The 25,049-nt window shown below is 38.4% G+C and overlaps 1 protein-coding gene across 1 annotated transcript in view; it reads left to right on the forward strand.

Moving 5' to 3' along the window:
* The window catches only part of LOC140241645 (SH3 and PX domain-containing protein 2A-like), an 89,898-nt gene extending 65,298 nt beyond the window's left edge, over positions 1–24,600 (forward strand). Inside the window, exons 12-14 of the mRNA XM_072321386.1 lie at positions 2,907–2,959; positions 17,986–18,123; positions 19,364–24,600. Of these exons, the coding sequence (XP_072177487.1) occupies positions 2,907–2,959; positions 17,986–18,123; positions 19,364–19,972 (800 nt within the window). The 3' untranslated portion in view covers positions 19,973–24,600. The remainder of the gene's footprint in view (positions 1–2,906; positions 2,960–17,985; positions 18,124–19,363) is intronic.
* The last annotated feature ends 449 nt before the right edge of the window (positions 24,601–25,049 follow it).

Raw genomic sequence — 25,049 nt, forward strand, 5'->3', positions numbered from 1 at the left:
AAAGGCCACGAAGCTGCTCTCCTGCTTTTAGATTATTCTACTGCGTTTGACTCCATTAATCATGTAATTCTCCTTAACAGATTAGAGATTAACTTTGGTCTTACGGGAACAGTCTTGAGATGGATTGCATCTTACTTACACGACCGCCACCAGATGGTTACTGTTAATGGCGCACTTTCTCAGTCATTCCCTCACAGACATGGTGTCCCCCAGGGGTCTGTGGTTGATCCTTTACTATTTCTACTATACACAGCCCCTCTGTCTTCGATAATCAGCTCTCATGAAGATATTTTACATGTTATGTATACCGATGATACTCAAATTTACATAATCATACAACCAAATACCCAAGTCGAAGCACTCTGCAAACTTAGTAGATGTGTTGAGGATATTTAGCAATGGTCTCGTGATAATTTTTTGAAATTGATTTGTGTCAAATCAGAATTTTTATATGTTCATCCTCAGTTCAGGCAGGATGGTTCTCTCACAGAATTTTCCCTCGAAGATAGTACTATACCCACCTCTTAGTCCGTCAGAGATCTTGGAGTCATTGTAAATAAGCATCTGAATTTTCAACAACACATTAAGAACTCATGTCGTTCTGCTGCTTGGGGTATCTGTAAAATTGGTAAAATTCGTAAGTTATTGGATCAGTCTTCCACTGAACGTCTCATTCATGCATTTGTTTCTTCCCATCTTGACTACTGCAATTCCCTTCTTGTTGGTCTCCCTGCTTCGAGTATTGCACCACTTAAAAGAATTCAAAACACAGCTGCTAGGCTTGTGACCCTTACAAAAAGATCTGAACACATTACCCCTGTTCTCCAATCCCTCCACTGGCTCCCCATACATCAACGTATCACCTTCAAAATCCTCCTGATTGTTTACAAAATATGTAATAATTTTGCTCCACCTTATCTTAAAGACTTAATTTCTTTCCGCTCCTCCACTTCAACCCATTCCCTTCGTTCTTCCTCCACTCTCCAACTATCACATGGTCCCCACACCTGAACCAGCTATGGTGATAGGGCTTTTTCTGTTATTTCCCCGTCTCTTTGGAATGAACTCCCTCTCTATGTTCGTACTTTCGAAAATGTTGATAAGTTCAAGTCATTGTTGAAAAATGATCTGTTTACTCAGCTTTAATTCTGTTGTAGTTGCTGTTGTTATATTATAATATGTACATGCACATAATGCTGTATTTTATTTCAATGTCATACTTCTTTTTTTCCGGATCGATGTGCTTAGAAACATCAGTATTAAGCGCTATATAAATGTTATTCATTATCATTATCATTATTATATCTATGCAATGCCTGAAGATATTTTCTTGAAACTTATACCCCTTTCCCGCTGAAGGAAATCTTCCCCGGGGGCACCCGGGGGCACCCGGGTAACCCCGCGGTGTGAAAGGAAACTCGGTTGAAACCTAGGGGAAGCCTAGGTGAAACACTGATTAAATTTTGGGCATTTTTTACCCTAGAAGCGTCCTGGGTAAACACCGATAGTTCAACGGGAAACCACCGGTGGTTCACCGAGGAACGCCCAGCGTGAAAGGTCGTCTCGGTGAAACACCGGGCGAAATATGCAGATTATGTCAAAGGTCACGTTTTGTTGCGAGTACGACCTACGAACCACTACGCAGTACAGTACACTGAGTATACCACACCACGTTCAAATTAGTGTGCGAAATATCGCGCCATTATTACACACATCCGCTGGGATCGGCCACGGTGCAAGCAGAAAACACATCTAGGGGAAAGTTGCAAACAAAATTCACCGAGAGCATTGTCGTAGGTGTGAAACGACGGCACTGAAAATTTCACCGGGAGGTTCCCCAGTGAATTCACCGGGGAATCCAACAGTGGTTCACCGAGAGGGGCAGCGGGAAAGGGGTATTAGTGTATACAAGAACTACCAAATACAGATTCACCGGAGAGAGTTTTGGGTCATGAGGTCTAAGGTCAAAGGTCAAGTGAATATGTTAAAATTTTACTTTTTTTCTCCATATCTCACATATATGTTAAGGTATTTTCATGGAACTTAGTACATATGCATGTACTAACGGGCATGAATCATCTAGGAAATTTGTGGGTCGTGGGTCAAAAGTCATGTGCCAAAGGTCAAGGTCAACTCATCAAAATGTCACTATTTCCCTCTTATCTATGCAGTGCCTGCAAAATTTTTCTTGAAACTTTAGTGTATGCATGTATCACCCAATAGAGATTCTCTTGAAAGTTTCTTGCCAAAAGGTCAAAGGACAAGTAAGAGTGCTAAATTTCACTTCTTCCTTAAACTTCTGAAAGGGTCAAAAGTCAGGTACAAATCCTCAAATCCCCGAATACCTGCACTCTTAGACAGTATAGCCATTCATCCTTGAATTAAACCTAGCTTAAGGAAAGTGAACATTCAACACATTTGTGGCAAACCTGTCATTTTAATATTTTGCCAAATATGTGAAACTGTCATCACACACTGTCAAGACATTGTACTATAGACCTATCAGGAGAACCATGCATTATGGCGGAGGCATACCAGTCGCCATAGCAACATTTCTAGTTTGAGGTTTAGTTTCCAGACATCTGCACCAATCGGCAAGGAAAACACTCTTGCAAACACTAATCAGCGAGTGGAGCACAGTAAGGGTTAAACCTGTAGGATTGGTATATCAGTCTGATCTTTGTAATGTTGTAGACCATGCCAAAGATGTCTGAAGAGCAAGCTCGAGGATGAAATTTAGATTTCCAATGAAAAGATGTCCATACGACTGGATTCATAGAAAAGTGAATATAGGCCCTACGTCAGCCAAGATTATAATATGAATGTGATTTGAGTGAAAATGCTTGACATCATCGGCCAAGAATCCATTTAACACATTTTCTTCTCACCCCATGTCGTGGTTGTAGATGACATTCCCGCAGAATCAAAGCCTACCCCACCAAGGAGAAGTACAGTGAGGGTAAGTCAAGAATTTCACATGAATGTTTATATCAACTATCTTACTACTTATTTGTTTATAAACATTGCATATCCAATAAGTTTCTTCTGTTGGAATATATATATCTATATGTATGATACACTAAACAAACTTGGTGAGAATACTGGTACTCTATTTTCATGATGGCATTATCAACTTTCAGCAGGATCAGCAGGATGTACAGAGATTTTGAAACATCAGCAAACTTACGGTGATTAGTCTCAAAATCATACAGAATCATAATCTTTTTATGCAAATAAGGAGTTACTGTATAATTTTCTTGGCAAGTAAGATTCTTGAGCAACCTGATTACAAAGTGATCTACAGTGTTTTCTCTGTAATTCCCAATCTTAGTAATTTCACACATCAGCGACCATATAAGTGATCTCCATTAACCTGATTAATATCTTTTAATGCTTTCTATCCATAAGCCTAACACACGGTGTACGGATCAATCTAACATACAAGGTTCTCAGGTATATTGTGTGTTGTGCGTCTGCTTTCTATCAATTTCAGCTTTTTTTGTGCGTGTTTATGTTTCTCCTTTGTCATCACACACTTGTCGCACCAACTTTAAAGTGAAAACATAGTTTTGGTAAGGGTTTGAGAACCCGTCTGGCACCATTTCATATTTGCTTGCAATTTATCGAAAGAGTCTACCAAGAAACTTACCTGGCTGACACAATTTGCCGGGATGATGAGTCGTTTTGGAGTATTTTGAGATAAAAAATAAAAGTCGGTAAACCGACTTTTATTCCAGAAGGATCCAGACTAACTCGGTCTCAGGGAAAACTCGACCCTAGTTCGTGATCGCCATATTCTACTGTATATTAATTGAACTGACAGGAAAGTGCGTGCTATCCTGTACAAAACAAATGGACAGTGTGCGGTCCTCATGCGTATTACGCACATCACCTTAGTTGCTGAGACGCGCTGTCTTTGAAGTTAGCTGTTGTTTATCAAGCGTCTTTGATTGTTTTTAGAGGTGTTTGATAGGCAGACACTAATTTTGCATGAGCGCCAAAGAGATTTTTTTTGATGCGAGTAGCCAGAACGCGAAGCGCTATACAGGCCGCTCCCATAGTACAACACTGTACAATCCAGAGGGACAACCAAGACAACTCAGACCGCCGTCAAAGCGAGGCCGAGTTGTCCCCGAGTCCGAGTTTAGCCTGACCCCGTTCGGGTAAGTTCTGAGACTGAACCTTTTTGGTTAATATTTCACATTTTTGTTGTTACCCATCGAATATCTTGTTATTACAGCGTTATTTTACACATTTCTTAGGCATACGTTCACATTTGGGAGCGAAATTTGACAACTTTTGCCGGCGTACCAGAACTATGTTTTGGCTTTAAGCATAAGCTTATCACTGGCTGTGTGGCAGTAAAATTACTTACCCAACCTATTTTTACTTTAATATATTATTCTTTCCTTCATCTGTGAGGGATAGTGTGTGTACATATATGCATGTGTGTGAAAAACTAAATAGATGAGAGAATGAGAGAATTTTATGCAATTATAGTTGCAACTGCAGCATACAAAAAGGAAGAGAATTTCCAGCTTGATGCATATTGATTACAATGCTCTACACAACCCACCAACAAAAAAAATAAGCTAACAACAATAACAGAAGTGAATACAAACCATGAGTGCTACTAGTGTGTGCTGAAAAATTAAACTTCAAAACAACTTTCCTTGCATTGATGAGAAAGGACAGAGAAGCTATTCTCGTCCCCTGTATATTAAAGTTATATATTATGATGCAATGCTGTTGGAGCATCTGACTTAAATGTAATAGACATAAATTCCCCTGTGTTCAATTGAAAATTGTGTGGACAATGATTTCCTTGTATACTGCAAGTACTGTCCTGTCTTTCTAAATATTCAATATAAGGCTACTGGTATTAATTTTTAAATCAAAGATAGCTGATGAAGTGTTTAGTTGCTAATCTTGCAGAAGAGGTAATTGCAGCGTAATGGGCAGCTTGATGCATTATGTTACTGATTCAGTAATCAAATCCAAAGAACAAAATTAAAGACAATAACATGCAGTGTAAAGTTTGCACTCATAATGCTTTTTTATCTGTACTACTGGACAAGTTAAAGTGTCTTGCAGTGCTCTTTCACAGTAACCCTTTGGTGCCGCAAATACTATTTCATTCCATCGTGTTCTTGGATTTATATGGTGTGATACTTGAGGTGTATTTTGTGTTGATTAATTGAATGCACATGTGGCTCACTATCAAACAGGCATTTCCATATTTTTTGATGATTAAATGGGCCATCAGATGCAACATTGCTTATATTTCCCACATTTCTCCGTGAACAATAATAGATTGTTGATTTTAAAGAAATCGTGTTTGTCAGTGATCATATCCCCCAAAAAGTTGTTTTCATGTTTACTTGTTATGCAGTTGTTGCAGTGCCTGTCTTTCTGTGCTCTTCCATAGTCTGCATTTAATGTGTGGCTTCTTCTTGTGCATGTGTTGCTTCTTTCCCTCTTTCTCCTTTTCCTTCTCTTGCTTCTGCTTCTCTTCCATCTTCTTCTCCTCCTCCTCCTCCTCCTCCTCTTCCTCCTCTCTCTCCTGCATCTCCACCTCCTCTTCCTTCCGCTTCTCCATCTCCTTCTCCTTCTCCTCCTTTTGCTTTTTCACTTCTGCTTCTGCTGCTTCTCATTTTTGTCCTCATCCTTCTCCTCGTCCTCCTCCATCTCCTCCTTTTTCCTCTCCTCATCTTTCTCCTTCTTCTGCTTCCCCTTTTACTCCTTCATCACCTCCACCTCCTCTTCCTCTTCCTCCTCCTCCTCCTCCTTCTCCCTGTTCTTTGCTGTCTCTTTTTTGCTCTGTCTTCTTGTTATTTATCTTTTTCTCATTTTGGCTGATTACACAGTACGTATGACTTTATGGAGAAAAAAAGAAATAGCATATACTGTACTTGAGAAAAACATAAACCCCTTGAGTTTATTTCCCATCCAAAAAAAAAATTTGCAATAGAATAAGTATGTTAATCAGTTATGCAGACAAGAACTTTTTCCCCATTGTTAGTGGTAAGACACTTGATAAGCATTACAAAAAAGAAAGAAATGTCTATGTTTGATCCAACATGTCTTGGTCATTCATCAGCGCTTATGAAGTATAATTGCACACTCAATCCTTACGAGGAATCGAGGACTCCAACATTATCATCTGTCTGTTGTAGTTTGCTTGACTGTTCAATGAAGATTGAAAGGACTCTTGTCTTAGTTGCTGCTGGTATGTGATTTTGACTCACAGGGCATAGTTCTTTTCATTTTTGTTCCTAGCAATCAGACTGTAACTAATTTTCACAGTGGCTAAAATTAGTTTACCAGCACAGTATGTTCCTTTGCATCTTTAGACTGAGTGGTAGTCAATTACCTTCAGGTATGTTCAAGCAAAGTAAAGTTTATTAGGGGATATGTGTGAAAAGCCAAAGAAGTGTGTTACCTAATGGATGTCATAATCATGAAGAGAAGACCCTATGACAAGTCAAAAAAAAACAACAACAATGTGTTACTTTATTAATTGGGGTTGAAATCACATTGACTTGTATTTTACCTATTACATTGTACCTTTCTGTTTTCAGTCAGGTGGTCACTCTACACCTGATTATATGATTCAGTGGGATAAATGATGAAAAATGTTAAACCAGGCTACTTATATTGTAGACTTTTTAAAGCATGTGTGCTGCCCTCGTTCAGCCAACTAGGGACATCAATTTTAAAATCCCTTTGTGAAACACATTCACACAGTCAAAAATGAAAATGGAAAAGCAACAACAACATTATGCAAGATCAGACAAATTGTAATGAGATTAATCTCTACAAGAGGTTGATATACACTGAAAATTCATATGTTCTGTATTGAGGCATTAGATCCTGGCAAGTTTCTTCTGCCCCTCTTTGTCATTTCCTCATAACCATGCTTTCTTGGAAATAGTTTGGCACATCTGTTAACAAGCCGCTCCAGTGACTTCCAGTAAATCCTTGAGCTGATCGCTACAGCTTTACGTGAAGCAGATGGCTTAAGATCCCTTTCCTCACAAATTGAATTCAATATTACATGTCTACAAAAATAACATGCATCATTTACAATGGCATGTTTAAATCCCCTCTAGTTATCTAATAACTGTTTACTGCATACCATCGTATGCTTAGAGAGCATATTAGGCATTTTTACATCAGCCCAATGTTTCGAAATAGTTCTCTATTTGATAATGAGAAGTATCTTGACCCAAACTCTGGAAATTTTTGAAATAGCGGGATGATTTATTTATTACCTACCATGTTATTAGATATTAATGTGAATTCGCCTTAAGAAATTAATTAAGTGCGATGCAGCCCATTATACCTCTATGGGCGTGTGTGGCCCAATCGAACGAGGCACACAAATCGCAGGTAAGTATTTGATGGTGCGTGCGTTCTACCAATGCTGTTTGCATATGCTCTACTATCGAATTAGCTTGAAAATTTTTGGGCTAATTCTCTTCAGGCTAAAGTGAATAGGGAATGAAATAGCAAACTCATTTGCAGTCGTGAAAAAATATCAAACTTGGATTTTCATCCGGCTGGTGTGAAAATGCCTTTTGTCTTGTACATCAGGACTTGGAAGACTTCTCTTGAGTTCATCATTGAGGATGACAGCAGTGAAATGAGCAATGATTACTATCTTTTTTCATGAAGCCAAGTTACTGAGTTCCAGCCTTGGAAAGTGGATGCATTACATTCTTTATGCCATAGGAGGTGATATATTTTTGCTTTTGGCTTTTTTGATAGATCGAAGTCAACTCGCGAATATTTGGAAAAAGGACAACATGATATGCATGTATATAGCACAGTGTTCTTTTGAGATGTCTCTCATTGCCAATGTCTCCAGCATTACATGGGGGAAAATAGATGTGCATCTATTTATGTATTAAGGAGCACAATTATGAGGGATTTTCAGGATTTATGCATGTTTTATTCATCATCACTAATCCAGCATATATCTAGTATGTCTGGATTCCTGTGGACATTCATTAACCATATCACGAACGCAAATCTGTCACATCTTGAAATTCCGCCAGGAATAGGATGATCGAATGGAAGTGATCATCAGACTGGAGAGATACAGATTTAAGAATTTCCTGACTCAAGTTGATGTATAAGATTAAATGAAATGTGGGTGTAAGTTGTTGAAACTTGGCAGAAGAATTTAATGCGCATTTATTAACTGACTTAGAGGCCGAAACGAACAACAGCAGTCAACTACCAATCAAGGTTTAAATATCATAAACTATTTGACTGTTATAAAAGATCTGGTTTATAGGTCATGCCTGCATCATAGTTCTGATAAGACCGTTATTTAAGTCATTTCATTTGATTCTCGAAATGGTGTTGTACTGAGAGTGAAGCTGTGAGGATTGAGCTATTAAACAACAAAGTCTTGAAGAGATTCATGAGTTAAAATGTTTGTTATTTGAGAAATAAAAGGTGTTGAAGAATAGAATGAGATGCTGAAAATCATTGACAGAAATATTTATATAACAGCAGGATCCTGTGTAATACAACTATTTCTCTGAGTGTTACCCATGTTTTGAGCTTGAGGAAAGTTAGCTATGTACCAGTAAATCATGAGAAACATGTAAAGGTGAAAAACAGAAGGATTTATTCAAAGCATCTTAGAAGGATGAATGTAAAACCAAAACAAGATATGGTGACTTGGAGAGACAAGAGTACCTTTGATGCATGCAGCATCAATTCCTGAGAGACTGATCAGATCACTGCTTGTCCTCACTTTGGATTCACTTTCTGGCCAGGATGAGGAACCAAAGGAAGGACTCAGCCTACGATCCATCATCAGGAGATTGAGCCGAACTAAGAGTGGTGGAGATGGGGAGGGTGTGGAGAGAGTATGTACAGCTTGTAGATTGTGGCTTGAGACTCCTTCTGCTTGTTTGCATGCTCAAACAAATTTTGTTGGCTGTGTGTCTTGTTTTTGAGATTTTTTTTCACACCCATTTGGAAGGTCCAAGCTAATATTAAAGTCTTAGGCTCCTTTTTTGAGCTAATGCCACAATAGAGATTGACAATTGACTGCATATATGCAGTGGCAGTGAGGAAGAGTAAAAGCTACTAGACGTTGGCATATAAACCATTACCAACGCCGCACACTGGCACTGGTCCGACGTTTCAGGACCAGTAAAAATCACTGTCCGACCAGTAACTTTTTCAGGAATGAACCAGTAGAAAATGGAAAAACTGGGTACCTACAATGTACTGGTCTGACAGACAGGTTGGACCAGTAGAAAAAATGGGTTAGTGTGCAGCCCTTCCTTTACCATGGTAATTACAGTGATTGTTGCTCAATGTCAGTGCAAATTTTAAAGGACAAGTTCACCTTCATTAACATATGGATTAAGAGAATGTAGCAATATTAGTAGAACACATCATTGAAAGTTTGAGGAAAATCAGATAATCCGTTCAAAAGTTATGAATTTTTGAAGTTTTTATGCAGTCACCGCTGGATGAGAAGACTACTGCAGTGTATGATGTCACATGCGTACAACAGCATAAGGAAAATATAAAGAGAATTTCACAAAATTTCATCTTTTGAAAAAGTACACATTCCTTTGACTTGTTACTGACATATGTTATAGGTAATATTATTCCCATTGCCTTTAGAAAGAGGCAAGTCAATTGCTTTTGTATTATGCGAAAAAAGTGAAAATATGTTGAATTTTCTTTACATTTTCTTTATACTGTTGTACTCATATGACATCACGAGCCTTAGTAGTCTCCTCAACCAGCAGTTCCAACACAAAAATTTGAAAAATTCATAACTTTTGCATCGATTGTCCAGTTTTCCTCAAACTTTCACTGATGTGTTCTACTAATAATGCTGCATTTTCTCAATCCTTATGTTTATGAAGGTGAAGTTGTCCTTTAATGAGAAATTGGCTACCAGTCAATTCCTACCAAAGTCATACTTTGATGCAGCAGCCGTGGAACTTTAATCATCTGATCCATTGTGGTGTAATGACAAGCAGACTCGAGCTTGGATATATGGTTAAAATTGGTCAAGATCAAACTCAGTCAGTTTTATCAGGTGACAGACACTTTGTTCTGTCAAGACGTTGTGCCTGCAGACTAGCAGGAGGAGCAATTTGGTTGACAGGAGAGGATTGAAGCCTGCTGGAAATTGAGATACAACAATGTGCAGCGCATGAGAGAATGTTATTCTTTCTCTTTGATTTCCCTACATTGTGAGTGCATGAGGATGCATGATGAAAGTGGTGAAACAGTCAAATGCCAGCATGTCTTGTGTGTATTTAAAGCATCATTGAATCTTGCTTTCTTGCCAGCATGGGTGTCCATGAACACTACAATGTAAATGCTCAGTACTGTTCAATTGTCTCTTTGTCAAAACATTAATGCAGTAAACATCTTCTCCATGAAGGAAAGAACCCAGTGGGAAGAAAGGAGGGTTTTCTGTCCATGAGCTGATGCTAGTATGCAAAGCATGCATGTAGACTCCTCTGTCATGAATAAATTACATTATGAATAAGTAGATGAATTGATTAAAATATTTATGTATCATAAATGTGCACAGGAACAGAAATGCACATGCACACTGACACACTTTCGTGAGATGGGTAGATACAACTGTATTAAGATGGCAGAGGGGGCAATGAAAACTCTGCACATAGTATGCAAAGTAGGGCATACAGTGTGATGTATTATGTTTGAGCTATTTTAGAACATGGTCAGTATTATCACAGTATATGTCTTAGATATGTTTTTGGTTTCTCATGTCCATGAACTAACTGTCCATGAAAACATAGCAGGAAAAAAAAAATGGAATATGTATGACTGTATTGTAGGTCTTATGTTAATGAGTTGTTAAATCAATGAGTCTCTTCTAGAAGGCAGACAAATTGAAGACAACTCATACCTCATATCTTCACCCTTCTACTTAATAATCTTGTGCTTTCATTTGATGTGCTTTCATTTGATATGCCTTGTCCGCCTTGAGCTACTTACATGGCAATGTCGGAACTTGGGAGCTTTGGTATTTGTTCCAAGTTCATCGTGTCACTGCGGGCAACCAGGGATAGCCTGGTGGTAGTGTCGCTGCCCGGAAAGCAGTAGATGTCATGTTCGATTCCTGCTGGTTCTTTTTCCAACAGGTTTGTTAAAATGTAGATCAGCAGTTTGGATCTTACAAATTTCATTTGTAAAGAGGGTAGACAAATTGAAGAAAACCCATACCTCAATTTCTAATTTTTGTTCTTCAGTGTGGGAACATTGTCATGTGTTAAAAGTTTATGACTGCCAAGTGTTGTTGTTGTTGTATTTTTTTTTGCCAACTATTTAAAAAAAAAAAATCTTTGTTGAATTCAATGAATTTTGTATTTACACATTTTGTGGAATGTTGACTTACAGCTGTATTCATGGTAATAGCATGAAGTTATGTGGGCAAAATGTGGTGGACTAATGTTCCACTTTGAATCTATTTTTATGCTGGTATTGCATTGTGTTGAATTTGCCAAAAGCTTCTGCACTGAAATATTTCACCTATGGGTAATGATAGTTGTAATGAGTTATCACATCAGACAGTGTAGTAGCATAAGTGTGAGACACATTGATCCTATATGACTACTCTATATACTCGTATGAGATAAATGTACACATACAAACATACCACACTCACGTATCTATATAACATTATATAACCCGTTTAGGACAGACTGATTTTGCTACTACACACATTTCCCATAGACACCTGCCCGAGTATACTCAGGACTCGTCCTCAACGGGTTAACATTTCCAGACAGAAAAGATAGTAGCTTATTAGTGTCTGATAATCCCATAGATATAATAATTATAACCTCTTCTCTGCAAATACAACTATCTGGTAATCTATAACTGGAGATAGCAATGTAGCAAGGTCCAAGATAAGGGCAGCTTGATAACAAACATATTTATCTTTAATACTGTACTCTGTGATGCTCCTATTTTTAAAGCTGAATCCTAATTAAGACTGCATGCACCAGACTAAGCAGTCAAAGGCAGTTTTGTTTTGTTTTGTTTTTTTCTGGTTCCTTTGGAGGCTCTGTTTAAGATGCAATTGGAGGAGGAGAGAGGTTGTATGATATAAACACTTTGGTTGTTTTTGTTTTTGACAGGTGGTAAAGGAGTACTCCCACTGCATTTCATCATCAAATTTGAGACAATTGTGGCTGATGCAGACACTTTGTTTTATTTCTCTGTATAATTTTTGGGTACAGATATTTATTAGAGACCATCACCATCACTTTCAGGATGATAATTTTGTTCCAACACACATTCTTCCTATGGTGTGCAGTGGCATCATACTTGGGAGTTAGCCTTTACTTGCTGGTTTAGGCTATGATGGTGATGAGGTCATACCATGCTTTTGAGATCATACATTATGTACAGGATTTGGCCTTTAAAGGATCAAACAGGCGTTGTAAAAGGTGTTTCATTCATGCAGTGCTTGTAACTTGCATCACTCTTTGCAAATTTGTTTCATTCCCTGATGCGAACGATAGTGTAGTGGGCAAACACTAGTTAGGTGCACCCTCCAAAATAGAATAAATATTTGTCTTTATTCCCACACATAAATTTTAATCTTAAAGGGTATTGCCTTGAAGGAATGCACAAATTCTGTATGGTTGCTCCATCAGTGGCACTGATCAATGAAGATTTGAATGGCATGAGAGCGTATGCATGAAAAAGTTATTGTCAAGTGGATTAGACCTCAGAGTCTCAGTTACAAGGTCCCTGGTTCAAGGCACTGGTACATGTATCAGTGGGTTTGCCTTCTGGCAAAGGCACTTTACCCTCATTGTCTTGGCCCTTAGAGGGGACTAAAAGCCATAAGTCCCATGATAACTTCATCAAAGGCATTCACGTGCTTCGGCTAGATAGTAGCAGCACTGAAAGTAAAACAAAGTTTTTGTGCATCTGCAGAAACTGTCATATTTTGTGCTTAAATGGGTACATGTGCATAAGAAATGTGTGAAATAATGCTGTGATGACATGATTTCAGTTGGATGACAACGAAAATAGCAAAATATGAGCCAACCAATTAAACATCACTGCAATCTGAGAGAATATCCAGTTGTGGTTGCTGCATAATGTTTTGCAATCAATTTAAACAAATTCCAAATGTTTGGAGGTGAATTTTGAGCCCTTCTAAAAACTCTGACTGTTTTTCCTTTATAAAATTCCAGAACATGCAGAAAGAGCTGTTGGTTTTTGTTTGCCGGTCTTCCAGAGCTCAAAGACTTCAATTATCCTTAGGTTTGCAGTGCAGTGTGTATGAATAATGCAACCCATTGCAGGAAATTTGAAGGTGCCACACAAACAAGTTAGCAAGCTGTCTTAATGTGAAAATTCATCTTACAATTGCATTCATTTCGTCTCATGTAATTTTCTTTGTGCTGCGAATATGTTAGAGTACTACAAAAGAGGAAGACATGAGCATGTTGCAAGCATAATTTGAAACTGAAATAAAAAGCTACATTTGTACATGCAATGGCATATCTGCTTCACTCCCATTGTTATTAAAGCATGTTATGTCGTGATGCATTCACTGTCTTGTGATGTTAGCACAATGCATCATGGGATTAATAAAATACAAACGTGCATGTGGAGTTGCATAGTAATGCAACTTAATAACGAAGTAACTTGTTACACAAGTGCCTTGCAAATAGCATGTTACTTTGGGGGTCACTTTACTTCCTTAACCTCTTATGTAACCATGCACTTAGCTTCCAAGCTAAATTTGTCATCGACATTCAGTAATCTATCCAAAATCCAAACTAGGTTTGGTTCATTATGACATAATATAGATTGGATGGATTAGGTTGTTTCTGAGAATTAGTTTCCAGACATCATGCCAATCAACAAAGAAGGTCTACCCAGATGAAGAAGACAGTCCAGCATGTGCCACTTAAACAAAGCACAGCAAGGATTAAGTAAGAAATTAGTTTATGATACTGCAACTGTAGGCTGATAACAGCTGGAGAAAGAACTTGATTTAGTGCCATGGTACAGAAACTGAATATCATATTCGTCTTTTATGATCAATCACATAATGTATACTTGTCAATGCAATCATCACAGATTACTGGTGCCTCTGAAACAAAGTGCTTAGTTATTGATAACTGAACCTTTGAGAGCTTAAAAGGTAAATTGAAGGTGCATGATTGCTGCTATATGTCATAGAAATAGAGGGAGAGAGAGAAAAGAAAAAGGGGGTGGGGCATTCTTTGCATGGTAGAATGAATCATAGACTTTATAACACATCTGCAGAGCTGTCCTTTTTATTTTGCCGCTTGACATTCATTAGTTCTGACCATTGCGGCATACCACACCATTTTATGTATTTGCACCAACAAAAAAACAACAAAAAAAATCCATGGTAATTCCATGTAATTCTGTGCATGTCATTACTTTTCTGTTCTAATGTCTTTCTTGTGGTAATGCACATTTTTTGAAGACTCAGCAAATGGCATGATGTGCCACCAGAAATCAGCCTTGTCACTCTTCATCTCCTCCATTAAGTGGGCGTTTACTCTGAAAGCATTTCCTCACAGCTAATGATGATAATCGCTCGATTCAAGGCAGTAGGCCTCATTTCCCAGTCATGGCAAGGACTCCTGGGGCAAATGATGTACAATGTACCACCCTCGTCTTCATATGGACAGTTTCCCAGCTAGAGCAGTTTATCTTGGCAGAAGTGAAGTGAAAGTTTCTGACGGAGCGTGCAGAATAAATGGAATGTTGCAACCAGAGTAGTTACGTCATTTCCCCCTCTCTGCTTGTTTGTGTGTGTGTGTGTGTCTGTGTGTGTTCACCTGTCTATTTACTTATTCATTTTTGTATAATCCATGAAGGCCTAGAGTATTGTTTTTTCTTTATTTTGTTGTATCTATTGTTTGCATTTCATAAATGAGTAGTCCTTTCCTGTAGATCAGGGGTCACATCACAGGAGAAGAGATCATACTGTTGCATTTAAAAAATAATATGTATACAGTTCGACCTCGATTATCCGGCCATGTCGGGACCGGCGCTCATCCGGATAAGCGAATTTGCCGTATATGGGAGACACAATGTTAATGTAATATAGCTGCCGTCCAAGTTACCGTCCCAGTGCACTGGCAGCTAGGCAGGTAGCGTACCCCGCAACGGTGGTGTAATATATGCTAGCCTGTGCAAAATTGTAGTCCCTTACTTTTACGATGATAATGTGGTGTGAATTTATGTTAGTTCTGATGGGAATACTGTAGGTAAATCATGTGAGTTTTGTAGAAATTTTAATTGAGTTTAAAGTCACTGTTTTTATGCCTCCGCCACGAAGTGGTGCCGGAGGCATTATGTTTTCGGGTTGTCCGTCCGTCCGTCCTTCCGTCCGTCCGTCCGTCCCTCCGTCCCTCCGTAATGAATTTTGTGGACAAGGTAACTATCGAAACCTGTTGAGGTATCCTAATGAAACTTGGCATGTATGTGTATTAGGGGGTGAAGTTGTGCCTATCAACTTTTGGGTGCACATGCTCAAGGTCAAAGGTCAAAAGGTCAAGGTCAAATATATAAAATTTCACTATTTCCACCATATCTAGTGAATGCCTGAAGATATTTTCTTGAAACTTAGTGTATACATGTATTACCCAATTAAGATTCTCTGGTGAAAGTTTGGGTCATGGGGTCAAAGGTCAAAGGTCAAAAGGTCAGGGTCAAATACATAAAATTTTACTATTTCCACCATATCTATTGAATGCCTGAAGAGATTTTCTTGAAACTTAGTGTATACATGTATTACCCAATTAAGATTCTCTGGTGAAAGTTTGGGTCATGAGGTCAAAGGTCAAAAGGTCAGGGTCAAATACGTAAAATGTCACTGTTTCCACCATTTATCTATTGAATGCCTGAAGAGATTTTCTTGAAACTTAGTGTATACATGTATTACCCAATTAAGATTCTCTGGTGAAAGTTTGAGTCATGAGGTCAAAGGTCAAAAGGTAAAGTAAAAATATTAAAACTTCTTTTTTTTCTCCGTACCTTGGAAAATTGTTCAAGGTATCTTCATGGAACATAGTATATACATGTACTGACTGGAAGTGATTATCTAGAGAATGTAGGGTTCATGGGGTCAAAGGTCAAGTGCAAGACTTCAAAATTTTACTATTACCCTCATATTTATGCAATGCCAGCAGGGTTATTTTTTTTACACTTGGTGTATGCGTGTGTAACCTAATAGAAATTCTCTGGAAAGTTTTTTTTTTTTTCTCTTCTTGCCTCAAAGGTCAAAAGGTCAAAGATCAAGTGAAAGTGCTGAACTAACTTTTTCCTCCATATCTCGGAAGTGGCTCAAGTTACCTTGAAACTTAGTGCATATTATGCATGTTCTACCTGAAAGTAATTATCTTATGAATTTTAGGGTCAAGGGCCAGATGAAAATGGTAACAATTTACTATTCAATTCAGAAATTGCACTTTTTCTCCACACCTGTACCTTGAAAATTACTCAATGCCTAAATGTATGAATGGGTCAAAGTCAAGTTAAAGTCCTTAAATCCCTAGATACATGCTCTCCTATTCATCCAATTAAACGTACGTCAAGGAAGGTGAACATTCGACACATTTGTGACAAACTTGTCATTCCAACATTTTACCAATTTTGTGAAAATGTAATCACACAGTGTCCACATGTACTATCTAGACCTATTGGGAAAATCATGCATTATGGCGGAGGCATACCAGTCGCCAAAGCGACATTTCTAGTTTCTTAATTTTTTGGATGAAAAAAAAAAGTCCTTCACTACGTGAACACGTCCGGATAATAGAGATTTCCGGATAAAAGGAGGCCGGATAATCGAGGTCGAACTGTAAAGGAAACATTAAGGTGTAGGCGATATCCCTGTGTACAAATTGGATAAAGAAGAATGATACAGAACTTGTGTGTCTATGATAGAAGGGGGAAGGGATCACTGACATATTCCCATATGCCACTGTATTCATCAAACACTTATATTGGTGTGTATCTGCTGAATGTACCTATGTCAAGATGAGTGATGGTTTGTAGCAGACTAAAGTGGTAGCATGCTGTATGGTACTACTATGGGAACACAACTGCTTGAATGTTTGAAGATAACCCATTCAAGTAGGTTTAGTGGGGAGTGCTGGCAAGGATTGTTACATATTGGTTAGAGATGTGGACTAGCAGCAGCCTACCACACACTGTTCTCTCATTTATATGTTTATTGAAATAATAGAGTAAAACCAGAAGGCATGGTAGGGGCTAGTGAGAGAGGATGGAAATTTTCAAAGTCACCTTACTATGTAATCCCATATGCATGTCAGCTGAGGTACCTGGTCAATTGACATATTTGGTCTGAGCCAATGCAATATTCTTTGTTTATATTTTGCATGAAAAACTTTTATCTTATCTCTCTCTGATTTAAAGGGAGATATAGTCCTCATGCTATCATTTTGTTTTCCTTGTCATTCTTCATATGCATCAGAACACTCAAAAGTATTTGTGCATGAATGCAACTCTTTGAAAAATCAGACTCCAACCCAAAAGGTTCATATTCTCTGTTTTTGCCATTAGCATGTTTCATTTGTGGAAGTGGAATGGAGTGCATGAGGCTTATTACTCCTTGTGATGTAGAGAAAATGGTATCTAGAGTTTGGGGGTCCATTTCTTTAAAGATGAATGCACTAGCTGTAAATTGTGATGATTGCAGTTACCATGTGACAGCAATGATGTAGATCCTCAATGCTGATTGGCAGCTTTCTGGCTGTTGCTATAGCAACTGCAATTACTGCAACCTGCAGGAATGACAAATCACTTAAATGAAATGGGACCCCCTGGTCAGAGGGAGGTTGCATGTGCAGCTGTAACAGCTGGAAGTGTGGCCAGGTATCTGTACTCATCAGTTCTGACTCAGAACATATCTATTTTTGTGAATGATTATTCCAGAAATCATCAGCAAGGCGTGGTGCTACGAGGAACACAAAGATGAAGCAGAAGAAAGTGGTGGAGTACTACACCATTGCAGACTTTGAGGGCGCTGCAGGTGAAGGAAGTCTCTCTTTCAAAGAGGGAGAAAAGGCTGAGGTAGGTGTTGCCACACCTAAATTTCTTCCCTCTACTCACATGTGGGTTAGGAAATGTTTGAGTGTGTGGGTGTGTTCATGGTAATGAAGGTGAGCATTTATAAATGCCTTCAATTGTAAATTGCCAAGATGAGGACTCGCACTGTACACATAACCCCATAAGTGACACATATGTGACCCACCACAACAAAAGGATCTGAAATTCGCTGAAGGCTGAGCCGAGGAAATTGAGTTTGAAGTCAGATCATCAAAATTGCTCAAAACAATCAAAATTCTGCTTATGGCACGATTTTGTAGTTTAATGTTTTGTCTATCATCTGCCAAAATTTTGAAGCTAAATGACCAAAGGAAAGGCAAGAAATTAGCATTTTTCTGGGCCATGATTTCCCGACTTTCAGTGGAACAGAAACGTGCCCGAAGATTTGGATTTAGTGCCGCAGGATAGACTCCGCCCCTGTCAATGAGGGAGCGATCTTATTGGTCAGTGCGTGGCATCCTGTTTAGTGATTGGTTGAGCGTAGACTGCTGGCACTGAGCTTGAATGAACATCGCGGAGGTTGCAAGATACCTTCTATTGTCAAGAGGTGAAAACTGTCTTACCTCCCCTTGATCACGATTGCATCAGAAAGAAAACTTTGTAGGCAGTTTTCTTGAAGCACTGATTCACTCAACATAATCTCATAAAATTGTTGATATCTCCGCAACCAAGTACTTTTATGAGTCATGGTGTGAATGAAACTAGAGCAAAAGAGTAAAGGGAATAATGTCATGCCATTTTTAGAAGATCAACCTCCCCCGACTTTCGAATCCTTTTGTTGTAGCGGGTCACATATAGTGGCTATGTGAGAAGCATTGGCATTTCAGTTGACCGCACAGTAGTCCAATTGTTTTAGATTTGTGTTGTTTGTGAATTGGAATTTGATAAAAAATTATTTTTTTTTATGTTTCTGATACTGTGCTGCTGTCAACTATTCTAAAGCTAGAATGTTTTGAATGTCTTTGTTGCATGTAGATTGTATTTCTTCAGATCTTTGTGATGTAAATGTTTTGCTGGGTAACTCTAAACTGGATTTCAGGAATGTTCCAAGATTTAGTATTCCTTTGACAATGTGAAGTTATTATTGTGATGAAAGCATTTCTAAAGACAAGAGTCACAATTTTTCTTAAGCAGTTATTATTAACCCTACAACAACGACAACAAAATGACAATGAATTAAATATCTTCTCTTCTTTTATTAAAGGTGCGGGAAGAAACAGCTGGTGGATGGTGGTATGTGACCATCAATGGCCAAGAGGGATGGGCGCCCTCAACGTATATCGAGAAACGTGAGGTGCCTGCAGGCCGAGGGGGTAGGTCAACCGGCCAATCTGGCCTGGCAAGCCTTGATGAGGAAACAGGAGAGCAGAGTGGCCCTCCAGCCCTTCCTTCAAGGCCAAAGTTTGGAGGGGGTGGGGCCTTTAAACCTTTAACAAGCTCCAATACACCAAGCCCACCGCCCATTAATCGTAGCAACAGTCCATCTGCTTCTCGATCCTCGGCTGCTAGCAATGCCAGCTCACCAACGGATGTTGTGTCTGCACTGAAGAAACAGTTTGACAAGTCTTCCCTGAGCGAAAGCCCATCCCGCCCCTCGGGGCCCAAACCGCCAAAGCCAGCATCGCAGCCCTATTGCAACCGGGATGCAGTGTACGTGACCACCTCCAGCTATGTCAATGACGAGAATGATGGACTCAGCTTCGAGGCCGGTGAGAAGGTTGAAGTGATCAAGAAGGACGGCAGTGGCTGGTGGCTTGTCCGGATCGGATCACGAGAAGGTTGGGCTCCCAGTACATACATGGAGAAGGCATGATTGTTAGTCCACAGAGAGGATGTTGTCAGTACACTGATGCTACAAGTTTAGTTGGTATGGAAACCGACACATAGTTGATGCTGAAACCAAACTGCTGTAACCCTGCTGCCACTGCACATCAAGAACTGTATTCTACGCCGACATGACGTAGTCAACCATGGGTCATGTTGCCATTTAGCCAGCTGTCGTTAGTACATCGTTTTTCACCTTTTGCACATGAGATTCATGTCAGCTTATCGTATGATACAGTGAAGCACTGCGTTTTCTGGACTCATGTGATAGTGGTGGCATAGATTTGATATGCAGATTGAAATATTTTTCGGTGCATTCAACTCTCTCATGCTTTGACATTATAATGGGAGGACTTTATTTGCTTTGTTTTGTATGGTGATGGTTAGAGCAGAGTGTTCTGCTGAATACTAAAGGCTCTTTGTCCTGAAACAGAAGAACCTTGGGTAGATTTCTGCCCAATCATACATCCTTGGAAAAGGTACTGCACACTACTTATGTCTATCTTGTCCTAGATGTAGAGGGTTTTGTGCCTGGCATTGCCAGGATATAAGGAAAGATAGATCTATGCTAGTGTAAACACCAGGAAAATTGCTCTTGGTATTATCCTGAAAGTGTCAGACAACCAAGGATCAGCAATATTGCATCATTTAAGACATATTCAGGGTCAAATGAGACATCTATGTGTGTAATACTATCATGCTCAGAGGCAAGTGTCAGTAGCCATTGTATTTTGGGACTGAGATCCTCGATGTTAATGAAGGCAGTGATACGAATGGTCGCCCTGGTCACTGTGTTGCTAGTTGGCCAATATCATTGTTTCACTGAATTATGATTTGTGTCTTTCAGGCAAAATGCATTTGTACTTAGCAGGGGCTAGAGAAGAGGGTACTGTATCCAGTAAACCCTTGTTGTTATAGACACTTGTGTAACAGAATCTCATCATCATAGTGATGTGAATGTGTTAGTTCCAAAGTTTAAGAAAAACATTTTATTTATGCTATTCTGACACAGCTCACTCCCACTTACAGCAACAGTCATAGAAATTATCCTCTTAGTCTGACAGATGCCCAAAAGCTCAAAGTTTTTCTCTTCCAAGTGGTTTGTAAAAGCGACATTTCACCATAATAGAGTAATTTCACTGTTTTCAAAGAGTTTGTTATAAGGAGAGTCCACTGTATAAGGAAATATGGAGATGATACATGCATTCAACCACCCTCCCCCCCCCCAAAAAAAAAAAATGGTTTGTTATGATAAGAGTCTATTCGAAGCACATATCAGTCTCTCTGACCCCCTGTACTGTGGCTGCTATGTAATATATTTGGGCTGTGGATGCCAGCTTGTAAGTTCCTGTGTGTAGAATGTTTGCTGAATTACAATCAGACTGTAAATGATTCTGATTCTGAAGACCAAACATTGTTGGTTTTTTTTTTTTTTTTTTTGTATTCTGTCTTGTTTATTTCTTTGTGTATTTGGTTGTAAAAGAAGTGAGTATACCATTCCAGGCCAATCTTCTCTCGCAAGATATATCCCATGTAGACAAAAGAAATAAGGAAATTTTTTGTACTCATCATTTTCATTTGATACTACAAGTGCAACCCTCTTAAAATAAAGGTAGATGGGGCAAGCATACAAATTGTCAGTCTATTATGTACATGTCTCTTCCCTTTTCATACTGCCAATTAACTCTCTAAAAAACACCACTTCACAATGCCGTTGACATAGTGCACAAAAAATTGCCTACAGAAGTGAGGGAGTTACCTTTACCTTTTACTTGGGAGGCCCCCCTGACATTCTGTGCAATATGTTGCCACCACAAAAAGCTATCGCTGCAATGTTTCATGACATTTTTCTTTCGAATCTCCTGCATTTTTGACACCAAATTTGCAACACCAGGGTACATGGCTTTTAAGTTAAGCAGTTACGTACATGTATGTCATACCAAAAATTGCTCAAAAACATGAATTCATGTGCAATTTCAATGCAATTTGTGATTGAGTCAAATTTCATAGAAGCATTATTATTTGTGCTTTTTTATTGATTAAAAATCAATTACTGACATGTTTTCATGCGTAGAACATTGTCGCCAACAAATTTCATTGGAAAAAAACAAAACACAAGAAGTAAAAAACCAAAATACAAATATAACAAAATACTACAGAAATTCTTTTTGACGGTACAATTTCCTCACTTACATTTGCTGAGAACATTAGAAAGAATTTGTACGCCAAAAATATGCCTTTTTGGAGCTTTATTTTGTGATTTATAGCAAAAAGTCTGATTTCACGCATACGTCATGCAAAATAATTAGCATTTGTTGAAAAATCAACTCAACAGTTTTGTCGCAGGCAATGTTTGCGCCGATTTTCTTTGCGATAGCGCAGTCAACAGCCGAGATCTGGAGGGGGCGAAGGAGGCCCCCCCCCCCCCCCATTTACCTAAATAGCCCGGGGCCTAGTTAGGGTTAAGGTATTTGTGTCATTGATGGTAGTCGAGTTTAGAAACCATGGTGGAAATGATAGTTGCTATCGCTCCCTGACCAGTCAAGTGCTGGAAGTGAATGAAGAGTTTACATATCAGATGGATTATAAAGAGCTCAAAGTTTAAAGCAGCAAGCACAAAACTCAGCCAGAGATATACAGAAGGAATCATATGGCTGTCTTGATAGCAAAGTGCCTCATAATATCATATAATGAACAATTTTGAGCAAGGTAGTATGCAGTATTTAATACTGATTACGATCAGTATATCAGCAGAGTGCAGTCTTATGTATTGTTTCTACATGCATATCTGTCATGGCTTGATTATTTACAAATTGTATTATAGATTGTATTAAGTTGACATCCAATGTACAAAGCTGTATGGAATATATTTTCAGAAAAAGAACGAAAAGAATTTATTGTTGATTAACCAAGTACAAGTACAGTGGAAGTATAACAAATACTGATTTAACAAGATACCAGAAGCTATGAGGAAATTTCTGTGGTCCTAATGTTTTCTTCCTGCTGTAAGTCAGTGTATTATTCTACTAGAAGGAGATTGGCCATAACAAAATAACTGCTATAATGACCAGAATCTTGTAACTTTTTAACAAAGACAAATATATGGTAACTTATTGAACCTGTTACAGCAGGGAAAATTAATCCATTGCCTACCTGACCGTAATATCTGGAGTCCACATGTGTAGAATACGGTGCATTATTACCTTGCCCACATACGCAATGCTCATGCTAGCATATGTTTAAAGTGCCACTGAAATTTCAAAGTATAGTGTACCATGTTATTACTCAATGCCAATGCAGACCATGTCACTCTTCCTAAGTCAGTTATTCCCATACATGTCTCAGAATTGGCTCTGTCATATGATTCGGTATAGCGCCTGTTCATACATTTGCAGTAGTACTCTGCCATGTACTGTGCACTCCTGTTATAATGAACATGGTTATAACAAAATTCCAGTAACAACAAAGTAAAGATTCAGGCCACATCATCTACTCTAAGTTTTTTTTTGTTGTTTATTTATTCAAATATAACAATATTTTCTGTATAACGAAAGGGAATTGCCGGTCCTGAGGACTTTGTTACAACGGGAGTCTACTAAACAATGCAGAATGCACAATACCCACAGACATGTACTGCAATATTCTACTTGCAGTATACACCCTTATTGACATGATGAGAATCTCCATGGGGTTTGCTGCGTATCTGAAAAGTCAAAGAGATAAGATGAACCGGATAGGGAATTCTTTTATTGGTACCCCCCCCCCCCCATTATTTTGGCTTTTAAAAGGTTACGGGTACTTTGCCTTTACTCCACAACACTTTGCAGCAACTGTGCTGACATCATTATGCTACACATACACAAATATGCTAGTGTATGTTTGTATGATGTGTTTGTGTTTACTGATATATGAAGGTATCAGCTATAGCAAGGAAAATTATTTTTTTCTGAGCTCGTAATGCTTCTGTGTTTGAAACTTATACCAGCATTAGTTTGTCTTTCAGTTGCCTGAAGGGAGAAATACAGTATTGTAGACAAATACAGGATAAGGTACAATTGTAGTTCATGGTGTCAATGTCTCTTCAGAAAACATTCTTGCATCACCAGATTTTGAGAGAATATACAAAATATATCACAATTTGTTCTAATTTTCTGTTTAAAGGTAAATCTTGAAAGCTTTTTGTTGCACTCCAATTGTTTTTATACTGCTAAAAATGCTGAAACAAGTATTTTAACGTATTTTATTGTGCTTTTGTAGATCTGGGTAGGGGAGATGTCTTTCTTTGCTGTCTTTCTGTAAATATGATACTGAGATATTTAACAAAGAAAAATGCATATTTTTTTTTTTATTATTGAGAAATGAAAAGTGGGATAGACATGAGAGTTATGTGTGAGGCATAAATGCTTAATATCCTCATTTATTTGAGGTGAATGGGCCCAAATCAATCACCGTTGTTGAAATGTTGAATAAATTACTATAGTTTCAGTATACTTTGTCTGCTATTTAGGGGAAGTCAGCGGACTGTGATCTATCTAGACATGTCTATGTCAAAGGTATGTGTTCGTCTACCAGACAGAAAATCTTGAATCCTGAGATTCCTTTATTACCAACACATACGCTGACAGCATATATATATATATATATATATATATATATATATATACAATGTATATATAAGATATCTTGTTAGGCCAATAAGAACACACACACACACACACACACACACACACACAAACACGCAAGTAATAATTTGGCAGTTTGATCTAATGACCCAGTCTACACTCTGTGTGGCCATCTATAATGATTGACCGTGGTTTAATTTTGTGCTGAATTTAAGCTAATTTTGTTTTGTTTTTTTCTATATTCTATGCATAGAAACTGCCTTTGGGGGAAAAAAAGTAAATTTCAAGGACTGTATGAATCTATGTTTACGTCTGAGGGTAGAATCATTGTCATGTAATGTACAGTACATCCCTCAGACACTATTCACTTCATATTTGCAGGATGGTACCTATCTCTTTGTGGATGTATATCATATTATGTATCACAACACAAGGTTTTATCTA

The sequence above is a fragment of the Diadema setosum genome, chromosome 18 (assembly GCF_964275005.1).
Source record: "Diadema setosum chromosome 18, eeDiaSeto1, whole genome shotgun sequence".
NCBI lineage: Eukaryota > Metazoa > Echinodermata > Echinoidea > Diadematoida > Diadematidae > Diadema > Diadema setosum.